The 11,651-nt window shown below is 43.2% G+C and overlaps 1 protein-coding gene across 7 annotated transcripts; it reads left to right on the forward strand.

Annotated features, from left to right (window-relative positions):
• Positions 1-5,180: 5,180 nt before the first annotated feature.
• LOC121841620 (mediator of RNA polymerase II transcription subunit 15-like) lies at positions 5,181-8,107 on the forward strand. Of its 7 annotated transcripts, XM_042310936.1 has the most exons (6): positions 5,181-5,420; positions 5,515-5,567; positions 5,652-5,844; positions 5,914-7,686; positions 7,767-7,803; positions 7,884-8,107. In XM_042310936.1, exons 1-5 carry the CDS (start codon positions 5,392-5,394, stop codon positions 7,774-7,776), a joined length of 2,058 nt encoding a protein of 685 aa, XP_042166870.1. In that variant the 5' UTR covers positions 5,181-5,391; the 3' UTR covers positions 7,777-7,803; positions 7,884-8,107. The 7 variants fall into 7 exon arrangements, with proteins under 7 accessions (XP_042166870.1, XP_042166868.1, XP_042166871.1 ...); XM_042310934.1 differs by having other exon boundaries at positions 5,182-5,420; positions 5,652-7,686; XM_042310937.1 differs by having other exon boundaries at positions 5,183-5,420; positions 5,745-7,686.
• The last annotated feature ends 3,544 nt before the right edge of the window (positions 8,108-11,651 follow it).

Genomic DNA, 11,651 nt, shown 5'->3' on the forward strand with positions numbered 1-11,651 from the left:
GCATTTTAGCTGGATGCCGCACTTGCTGGGGCACGGCGGTCGGATGCTTCTGCTGCAGGGGCATTAGAGCAGGATGCCACACTTGCTGGGGCACGGCGGTCGGTTGCTTCTGCTGCAGGGGCATTTGAGCAGGATGCCACACTTGCTTGGGCACGGCGGTCGGTTGCTTTTGCAGCATTTGATTAGGATGCCACACTACATACACACACACACACACACACACACACACACACAGACAGCAGTGGGTCTGTACCAGTCAGAGGTGAAGGGGCACATCCTGCTCTTCATCAACAGGGGGAGTGGTGACTATGAAGTGCTCAAGGACCGGCTAGGTCAGGAGCTCTGGCCCCAGAATTAGTTTAAATGGTGAGATCAGGCAAGCAGCTACTGGACCTGAAAAAGAGCGACTCACCAAAACCTCTATTATATTGGCTATTTGATTCAGATCTTAAGATAATGTCCCTAATCCACTATTTGGAACAAGTTATTTTGAATCCACTCTTTAATTGCAGCTTGAATTGAATTTGTAAATTGATTCATTGGAGTCAGATGTGATGAACTGCTTTGTGATCTGAGAAAACCCTTACCAAATGCGAGAGATAAGGAACTGCCCATCAACAAAATTCATACGTTCTGCAACCGAAACTAAAACTAAAATCTGTGTTTTTTTTGGACGAGACCATTGTCAAAAGTAGTTCAATATATATGAACTACTGAACTACTTTTGACATTGGTCTCGTCCAAAAAAAACACTGATTTTAGTTTTAGTTTCCGTTGCAGAATGTTTTGCTACGCTGTGCCCTACTGAACATAACTATTATTTATTTGTCTAGGTTCCTGTTTGTGCTGGTAAACGGGCTGAAGTCCAATGGAAAATCTCTGGCCTACTTCGTCCTGATGTCACGTGACCTTCCCCGCGTTGGCATTTACGACGGCGAGTCAGCCATGAAATGGCTCATGCACGAGGGAGAGATCTCCACTCACTCATAAGAGGCGATCTCAAGGTCTGAGGTGAAAACAAACCTGAGTTCAAATAGTATTGGTTTTCTTTCAAATGCCTTTGAGGGTTGATTGATCCTGCCTGGAGTGACAGATAAACTCTCAATTAAGAGCAGCTAAAAAAGTATTTGAAACAAACAAATTCATATTGAACCCATGTCTATGGAGCAGTATACGTTTAAGTGGCTTTGATAATATATAGAAAGCAGCAGTGAATTATACTGAGTTTCCTCTATATAATCTATCCACATTGCTTCTCAACTACTTTTTTCTTAATTTTAAGAGGTGAAGCAGGCAGTAGTCCCTGATCCTAAAACTGAGTTGTAAAACAAACAAACAAATAAATGAATGTAAATGATAATTGTGTCTGTTGGAGTCCGTATTGATTTCTGTCTGAATCTGATGTAGGCTATTTGTGTGCTCTGGTGGGCATGGTGTGTCTTTATGTGAGGACTGCCATCAGCTCAGTGACTACTCACCACTGAGATTTTGGATCTGATGGTTACAATCGCAACTGACTGATCTCAGTAGACTAATAGGGCCTGGAGGGTCTAACAGAGAAAGAAGAATTGGAATCTGTCTTCAGAAAAAATAACCGTTGATTATTTCAAATGCAATCGCAAAGAAACAACAAATACAATAGAATATGATGCAGTATAATACAATACATATTTGTGTATTTTCATGCAAATGCTACATTTAAGTGCAGACCTGTATTCAAAAACATGTGTATTTCAGTATCTGGGTTGTAATATCTGGGTTATAATACAAATGGTATTATTTGACAGTATTTTAAAATACTTATTTAATATATTGGTGTGTAAATTAGTGTGTGATTTTGAGTTTTTCAAACACTTTCCAGGTGTATTTCCAAATACATAACATGTAACTACTTATCTTTTCAAATAAAAGATCAGAATACTTACTTTAAATGTATGTGAAATGAATTTAAATATTTTAAACAGTATTTGAACCCAGGTCTGATTTAAGTGACATACATTTGCCTTCCAGTTACAGTAGGCCAGCCTACAGCAGTGGAAGAGGGGAGTTAGTGCAGATTTCTAGACATTAAGGGCCGTACAATAAAGTACAGAAGGATTGGAGCACTTGGGGTGAATATAAAAGACCAGACAAAAGAACAGATTGTCTGCCTGCTGTGCTGAAAGAAACAGGAGAAGAAAAGGAGATTGGCATTTTCAAGGCACAGACTTGGAATCAAGTATAATTATCAGAGATGGAATGCAAGCGGAAACATCAGTCAGAATAGGGAAAACACTGTGGCAGATTTAAGGGGGCTGGAGATATATGCATAGCTATCTAAACAGTTGTAATCAAGTTTATATGTTTGTGGATGTGTACTGCAATCAAAGTTGAGACAACATTGGAAAAAAATGCTTCCACAAAGTAGGATAGACCATCAGAGGATGATGAGATGGGTTGTTGTCTTGTGTTTTATTTCATCCACATGAGGGAGACATTTTATGGAGATAGCGGGCACCTTCGAGCTGATCACTATTGTCAAGTCAGTGACAATTGTTGGTCACCGCTGTCGTGTCTTTGGCTTTGCCGGATTAATTGCTATGACATGCTATTCTATCAAATAATTTCTCCGTAATTAATATCACCTGATTGAGCTAATCATGTAAATGTAATTAACTAGAGAGTCGGGCACCACAAAATAATATTTATAGAGCTGTTATCTTCCAAATAAACTCCTAAAGATTTAGTAATATTTTACATCAATAGTAGTCAACATTAATTGTCATCTTACTTCAGTCTCATAATCTTAAAGTTGTAAATTCTTGGTTATCTGCAAGAATCCTGGCTAACAAGTTGAATCAGCAATACAAAATTGGGTTTAATTATTTATTTACTAAATACCTAACTAATCACACAGAATCACACATACACATAAATAAATCATAACTTGATTACAAATTGCCGTCATAAAGGAAAACATCCCTAGTGGGCGGAACAGATATGACTGCTTGTTACACAAAGGAAAAGGGGCTGGGTTGAGTGAAAGAGCGGGAGACTGGAACAAAGGCAAAGCTGTGCTATCGTAAATACAGTATCTTATGCATTCTAAATTACCGCCCATTTGGAAACGGAAAATGCAATAAATATTTACTCTGAGCTGTGCTTCAGTAGGTTGGTGGTAGATGGAAGACCGCGTTGCCAAACCGAGTCCTCTGTCCTTTGAAGAATGTCTCTGGTGGTCACTTGGATAAGTTGTAGTAATGTCGTTGTGTGGTGGATGGGATACTCTGTCTGTTCCTTCCTAACCTGCGTTTGCAGCTGCGGTCGCTAACTCAACGGCTAGGATGTATCACTTCTGTTGTGAATAAGAGTTCAAAGTTCATAGCATTCGCAACCAAAGCTCATGCTGATGTTGGCTTCGTTCTGTAGTTTTATCTGAACCATTCTGACATAAGATCGTCATCCTACCTCATTGGAACAGAAAGTTATGTTGTCGTCAAGGCTTTATATAGGAAGGGAGAAAAGGGGTGCGTGTCATAGTTTACAACCTCTGTCTCTTCACGTGGGTGGGCCACTGAGTGAGCAGCCCTAACTTATGAAAACCCGCATCTCACATTTTAGAAGCTAAAATCACATTTCGTCCCATCACAAATAATTTCATATTCAAACATTTAAATTGAACAACAATTCCATGTGAATCTGATAACTCTGATGTATAGACTTTCTACTGCAGAGTTTATGTCATCTTATCATGGATGAGAATGTCTCAGATGACAATCGAACTGACATCATATTCATTAAGTACAGCTGCATGTGTTCAATTGTTTGGATTACCAGAATATAGTTAATTTCCCCCCACATACTGATGCTCCCAGAATCTCTATGTTAACCAAGATTTTTTTTTAAAGTAACCTCAGTAGGTTAGAGATCGGAAAAAGGGGGTAAGAGGTATTTATGACTGTCATAAACCAACCCCCCAGGCCAACGTCATGACACCGCCTTTCAAAGTTTGTTGCGTTCTGAGGATAAAACATTTCCGACGTGAGTTTATATGTTGACTGCATGAACTTGACAAAAATCTGCAGAAACTCCAAGTTTCTGCAATTGCTCTTCACCAACTTCATCCTGCAGCCATCACCTGTCATGTGGGGGCTCCATTGTCAACCAATCATTAGTGTTTTTGTTTAACCCACACGAACAAAAACATGACTGAAACAGGAACCAATTTGCTGCAGTTAATGTGTAGCCTACAGTGCATAAATGAATGATGTGATTGAGGCTCTCTCTCATTTATTGATTGTATAATGTACACATAAATTATTTCAGTTTGTGAGTGGGTGTTAGAGACATGTGTTTTGACATTATAAAGGAAGCCTTGTATAAACAATGGCAACACTGCCATGGTGATCTGAGCCTTGCTGTTGGAAGACGACATTAGTATCCAAATTTCGGTTGTCGCAGATGCACCTCTCCTGACTTCTTGACTTTGGTCTACAGTCAGTTGCTTTAGCCTTACCACTCAAACGAGCCCTACTGTATGTTTGCCTCTGAAAAATTAAAGACTCAGATCATCAAAAGCATAACATGAGTGTTTAATTGGTGTCAGAATTTGTCTAAGATGTTGCACTTTGTGCAAATGAAACTGTAATCCATTTAATGTTGCTATGCTGAATGAAACACACGGTTTAAAAGAAGGCATGTGTAAAATAATGGTGCCTAACTGCTTATTCAGCCTCTAATCTTTAAATGAACCAAGTGAATTTTGTACAAGCTATAACTTAAACTGATCAATGTAGTGCCAAGACAAAATGTGTTTCCTACTTTAGAGCAGGGGTGTCAAACTCAGTCCATGGAGGGCCTAGTGTCTGTAGGTTTTTGTTTTTTCCTACAAGGAAGGAGCAAAAACCCACAGACACTCGGCCCTCGGGGAAATGAGTTTGAAGTGTGCTTTAGAGTAAGGGCTGTCAAACCTGTCAGGAACTCAATTAGAGAATCAACCACACCTGAGTACATTTCTGAATTCCAAATCAACCCCTAGCCCAACCACTTAGTCACTTATGGACATTTGAACCGATCCGATAGGTTATAGCAATATGGTAATTGCTTCACCTTGACTTCTGATAGGCTGGATGCAATTGTGGCCATATTGCTTATACCTTGCTTATACCTTTTCAATCATTTCTGATTCACAGACGTGTTTAGTCCAGGGTGTAGGATTTAGCGGTCAATTTGGAATTAGGAATCAAATGTAGTTCAGGGACTTACAGCTGTCCTTAATTAGCCAATGACATTAGAAGGGTCTGGGATTTGTAGGAGCAACCAAAAAGCCTGCCAGATACAGCAAAAGGGATATTAAACTAGGGCTTATATCGGCCATTAGGTCTGATTACTGGTGAAGTTTCGAGGCGCAAAATGGCCGTGATGATTGGAATCGCTTTCAGGTATGTTTTTAAGTATTGATTTCGTTTGTTTCCCTTGTCTTGAAGGTGTCACAGGTAGCTATATTTATAACACATTTTTTTTTTTTTTTTTTAGAGTTTCTTGGTTTTGTTGCCTGCTAATTGGCGGGATAACCTGTTCTACATCAAGTGAGTTTCTACACATTAATTTCAAGTAACAGTTGCGGTTCCAATTACTTCCAAGGCTGGCATTTTACTTTGTTTCTAACCTAGGTGATGGCTATCATGCACCAGGTTCTGATGCAGTATGTCTCTATGCAGGCTCACTTCGGTCTAAAGGCTATGGAAAATACATCTCTCCAACAGCTCAATTGCAAGCGCAGCTGACCGAAGAGCAACAGAAACATCTGGCCTCCATCCTGCAAAAGCAACTGGCCCCCATGCCCCAGGCACCTCAGAAAATGTGGTATCCAACTCAAATGCCCCAGCAGGAAAAGCAACTGGCCCCCATGCCCCAGGCACCTCAGAAAATGTGGTATCCAGTTCAAATTCCCCAGCAGCAAAAGCAACCAGCTACTGGGCCTCAGCAGCAGACGGAACTGACCACCATGCCCCAGAAGCAACAGGCTCCAATGGATATACCGCAGCAACAACCAACAGCTATGCCCCAGCAAACATGGTATCCAGCTCAAATACAGCAGAAGCAACCGGCCACCATTCACCAGCAAGTGTGGCATCCAGCTCAATTGCCCCAGCAGCAAAAGCAACCAGCTACTGAACCTCAGCAGCAGAAGGAACCGGCCGCCATAAGCCAGCAACCTCAGCAAGTGTTGCATCCAGCTCAAAAGCCGCAGAAGCAACTGACTGCCATGCCCCAGCAAGTGTGGTATCCAGCTCAAAAGCCCCAGCAGCAGAATCAACCCGCCGCTGAACCTCAGCAGCAGATTGACCTGACCGCCATGCCCCAGCCTCAGCAAATGTGGCATCCAGCTCAATTTCCCCAGGAGCAACCAGTCCCTATGCGTCAACTGCAGAAGGATCTGACCGCCATTCCACCACAACTGTGGCATTCTGCTCAAATGCCCCAGCTGCATAAGCAACCGGCTGCCATGCTTCAGCAAGTGTGGCAACTGGCCCCCATTCCCCAGCAGCCTCATGACGTGTGGTATCCAGCTAAAATGGTCCAGAAGCAACGAGCCGCTGCAGCTCGGCGGCAGAAGGAACTGACCACCGTGCCTCAGCAAGTGTGGTATCCAGCTCAAATGCCCCAGGAGCAGAAGCAACTGGCCACCATAACGCAGCAAGAGTTGCATCCAGTGCACCTTCCCCAGCAGCATCAGGAACCGGCCACCATACCCCAGCAAGTGAGATATCCAGGTCAAATGCCCCAGAAGCATCTGGCCTCCATGCCTCTGCCGCAGAAGCAACCGACCGCCATGCCCCAGCAAGAGTGGCATCCAGCTCAAATGCTGCAGACGCAACTGGCCCCAATGCCTATCCAGCAGAAACAACCAACAGCTTTACTCCAGCAAGCATGGTATCCAGCTCAAATGTCCCAGCAGCAGAAACAACTGGCCACCATGCTGCAGAAGCAACCAGCCCCAATGCCTCAACCGCAGAAGGAACAGGCCACCCTGCCCCCGCAAGTGTGGCATCCAGCTCAAATGCCACAGCAGCAAAAGCAACCAGCTGCCATGCTTCAGCAAGTGTGGCATCTGGCACAGAAGCAACCGGCCCCTATACCCCAGCAGCCTCACGACGTGTGGTATCCAGCTAAAATGGTCCAGAAGCAACAAGTCGCTGCACTGACCGCCATGCCGCAGAAGCATCAGCAAGTGTGGCATCCAGCTCAATCTCCGAAGAAGCAACCGGCATCCACCCCTCTACCGCAGGAGCAGCCGCCCGCCGTATCCCAGCAAGTGTGGTATCCAGCTCAAATGTCCCAGCAGCCGAAGCTACACACTGCCATGCCACAGCAGCAACTGACCGCCATGCCACAGCAATTATGGCATGTAGCTCAAATGACCCAGAAGCAACTGGCCCCAAATTCTCAGCAGAAGCACTACCAAAGCACTGAAGATGGTGCCTCTGGTAGCGCTCAGGCCAGCATCGTTGAACAGTCGGGTGTCATCCCAAGCTATTCCTACAGTTCCAAATCGCACTACGAGAATGGCAGAACTGTCTCTTCCCAAATCAGCTACACTCCTAGGGAGGCTATTTCTGTTGACAGTGGAAATGCTCCCAAGGACGGTTATGTTAGCATTGGTGCACCAAGCATATATCCACCACTAGTGAAGGATTCTGCAAGGTAATGCTTCACTTTAACCTGCTCTGAACTTTGCTCTCTGAATTTGAAGTCCTTTGTACTAACCATATATCTATCAACAGGAAAATGTAATGGATTCATCCTCTAGAAGCTCTAATGGTGAGTATTGTTTTTGACATTGGTTACTTAACATTCTGTGTTGCTGACACTGCATTTCTTTCTGCTTTTGTTTCGACCAGGACGTTGCTGGTGCTCTTGCTACTCTAGAGTTATGGAAAACATCAACAATTTTACTTTCAAAAATGCCTTGTCTCTTTGAAATAATGATTCTCGTGTCCATTGCTTGCGAATTGAGAACAGGTGGTGTGCAGTCTTGTAAAAATGACTGTTCAGTTAATTCTTTGGTTGTTCATCTTTTACCTTTGCTACTGGTTGTTCAAAATAAAAGCTTGGGTCTACATGAGAGCATTTGTGAAGGGGTGAGTTGTCAGACATTCATCATATGTTCATACTTTAGATGTAGGCATGCATTGTATACAGTGAGACTGTCTTCAACCTCAGTGTAAGTTGTTGGTGAGTAAATTAACATAGGAAATTGTTTTTAGATGGTCAGACCATGGCTCATTTAGCTATTAGGATTGTGTGAACATTTTGGTTTCAAACTTATATTTGGCCTTATACTATAGCCCACACCACAAATGGCAACGAGTCAAATCAGTTTAGAAGTGTCTGTCCAGTATCTAGGTGATGCCTCAAATGTTTTGGATGCTTCAACCCCTGTTGGCACATCTACATCGATACTTCTGTTTGTATGGGTTACCTTCAGATGTGTCTTACAACTGTGGGGTCAAAGAGGGAAATTAACTATGTTCGGGAGTCAATTTTCCATAATGTTTGTAGGACAAACCGTTCTGACGCTAAATGTTTTTGAGACTGCATTTTGAGGTGTCTGACCAACACCACTGTAGCTCGGCCCCTGTCCAGCGCAGATGCTTAAGGGCGACAGGCGGCTGCAGTGGATTGAGACGCAGCCCATTCTAAATGTTCTAGCTTCAACTGGATTTTATGGGCCTCAATACTCTTCACCTGTAGCCCATTCCTCCTAGTCCATTTATTGTACCACAGGCTCCTATAGAATGGATTCGGTGTATTTGATTTTTATGATGCCTGGAGTGGTTTAACCTATCAATCAACAAATATAGTCTGTACAGAATGTCTTCAAACATGTACATTTTCTTAACCAGTTATTAATCTTACTGCATAGTATGAGAATTCAGCCCTTAAATGGATCCATTAAGTTCCAAAGAGGAAGCTGGTAGGCACTAGCATGACAGTTTAACTAGCATAAGATGTCACCCATGACTTTTTGTAACTTGACATACTTGCCTGTTGTAGTTGACTGTTTGGCCACAGACTCATGAACACGAAATTGTAAAAGCGTTGAATTTTCTGCAAGGAGTTACACTTTGCTGTTGGACAATCTCTTGTCTAGCGTACTTCAACAGACGACTTCATTTAATTTGTCACGGTATGGAATTTTTGGACACAATCTCAGTGTGTACAGCCTTTTTGCACAACACATTTCTTCCCGGACCACTGAGGTTGCACCTGCAAAAGCCCCTGGCAGGAACTTCATTAGCCTGCATTAAAAGGTGCACTTGCTTAAGCTCACCCAGTGCAATGGCTAGTTACATTTCCCTCTAAAACCATCGGATTGGTCCACGATCCTCGACCCAAATTGCTACAGACGCAATCTATCCTGCCTTTCTAAGGTCTTTGAAAGCCAAGTCAACAAACAGATTACCGACCATTTCGAATCCCACCGTATCTTCTCAGCTATGCAATCTGGTTTCAATGTTGGTCATGGGTGCACCTCAGCCACGCTCAAGGTCCTAAAAGATATAACCGCCATCGATAAGAGCTATTACTGTGCAGCCGTATTCATTGACCTGGCCAAGGCTTTCGACTCTGTCAATTACCACATTCTTAGTGGCAGACTCAACAACCTTGGTTTCTCAAATGACTGCCTCGCCTGGTTCACCAACTATTTCTCTGATAGAGTTCAGTGTGTCAAATTGGAGGGCCTGTTGTCCGGACCTCTTGCAGTCGCTATGGGGGTGCCACAGGGTTCAATTCTCGGGCTGCCCTTCTTTGGACACTGTGTTAACTAACCTCCAGATGAGCTTCAATGCCATACAACTCTCCTTCCGTGGCCTCCAACTGCTCTTAAATGCAAGTAAAACTAAATGCATGCTCTTCAACCGATCACTGCCCGCACCTGCCCGCTTGTCCAGCATCACTACTCTGGACGGTTCTGACTTAGAATATGTGGACAACTACAAATACCTAGGTGTCTGGCTAGGCTGTAAATTCTCCTTCCAGACTGTCATTAAGCATCTCCAATCCAATATTAAATCTAGAATCCGCTTCCTATTTCGCAAAAAAGCCTCCTTCACTCATGCTGCCAAACACCCTCGTAAAACTGACTATCCTACCGATCCTTGACTTTGGTGATGTCATCTATAAAATAGCCTCCATCACTCTACTCAACAAATGTGATGCAGTCTATCACAGTGCCATCCGTTTTGTCACCAAAGCCCCATTTATCACCCACCACTGTGACCTGTACACTCTCGTTGGCTGGCCATCGCTTCATACTCGTCGCCAAACCCACTGTTTCCAAGTCTTTGCTAGGTAAAGCTCCACCTTATCTCAGCTCACTGGTCACCATAACACCCACCCGTAGCACGCGCTCCAGCAGGTATATCTCACTGGTCACCCCCGAAGCCAATTCCTACTGCCTTTCCTTCCAGTTCTCTGCTGCTAATGACTGGAACAAACTGCAAAAATCACTGAAGCTGGAGACAAATCTCCCTCACTAGCTTTAAGCACCAGCTGTCAGAGCAGTTCACAGATCACTGCACCTGTACATAGCCCATCTGTAAACAGCCCATCCAACTACCTCGTCCCCATACTGTATTTATTTATTTATCTTGCTCCTTTGCAACCCAGTATCTCTACTTGCACATTCACCTTCTGCACATCTACCATTCCAGTGTCTAATTGCTATATTGTAATTACTTTGCCACCATGGCCTATTTATTGCCTTACCTCCCTTATCTTACCTCATTTGCACTCACTGTATACAGATTTTCATTTTTTCTAATGTATTATTGACTGTACGTTTGTTTATCCCATGTGTATCTATGTGGTTGTATTTTGTCGCACTGCTTTGCTTTATCTTGGCCAGGTCGCAGTTGTAAATGAGAACTTGTTCTCAACTGGCCTAACTAACTGGTTAAATAAAGGTGAAATAAAAAAAATAAGAAGTACATTTTTCTAAACCAAGTATTGTTGGTGAAACTATGTAGTTAGATGATATGAGAACTCATACCTTAAATGGATCCATTCAAGTTCCAATGATGAATCCGGTAAGGCACTAGCAGGGAAGCTTAGCTAGCATTATGTGTCACATGGAACTGACAAAGGGGTTTCATTTCAAGCTAAAGTGTACTGTTAGCTGGCTGGTTCCCTAGCTGACGTAATTATTTGTTTCCCAGAGCCGTTCGCTTTTCTAGTTAGAGGCCAATGTTAGCTAGCTAACATTGGACCTGGTTGGTTAGCTCCCAGCACTGTGGCATTGTTGCCACTTTGTTCATTGTTGTTTAACTAGCTAACATTTGCTGGCTGGCTCGTTAGCCAACGTTACGTGACGTGTGTACAACACCCGTTGAATATGGCCGGTATCAGTAAACGTCTGCAAGAAAGCGTCATGCAATTGTTTCCAGCAGAACTGGTTAGGCTGTTTTCAACAAATCATTGGCCAGAGTGTCAAGTGTGTGTGCTCTGAAAGCGAAACGAGATGGGTGGGGCTAAAGTTTATTAAGAGGGTGTGAACAATGCTGAATGGGTGTAGACAAAGAAGAGCTCTAAACTAGATACCAAAACATTCAAAGATGATTTTCTCAAAAGTGAGATTAAAAGATGATCGACTTTCAAAGCAGAAT

Source organism: Oncorhynchus tshawytscha, linkage group LG32 (genome assembly GCF_018296145.1).
Source record: "Oncorhynchus tshawytscha isolate Ot180627B linkage group LG32, Otsh_v2.0, whole genome shotgun sequence".
NCBI classification, from domain to species: Eukaryota; Metazoa; Chordata; class Actinopteri; order Salmoniformes; family Salmonidae; genus Oncorhynchus; species Oncorhynchus tshawytscha.

Bases quoted from the DNA above. Each gene is read 5' to 3' on its own strand.
- LOC121841620 (XM_042310934.1), top strand. From the start codon at position 5,392: ATGGCCGTGATGATTGGAATCGCTTTCAG. The intron at 5,421-5,514 runs GTATGTTTTTAA...TTTTTTTTTTAG, and splicing joins ATGATTGGAATCGCTTTCAG to AGTTTCTTGGTTTTGTTGCC. The intron at 5,568-5,651 runs GTGAGTTTCTAC...TTTCTAACCTAG, and splicing joins GATAACCTGTTCTACATCAA to GTGATGGCTATCATGCACCA.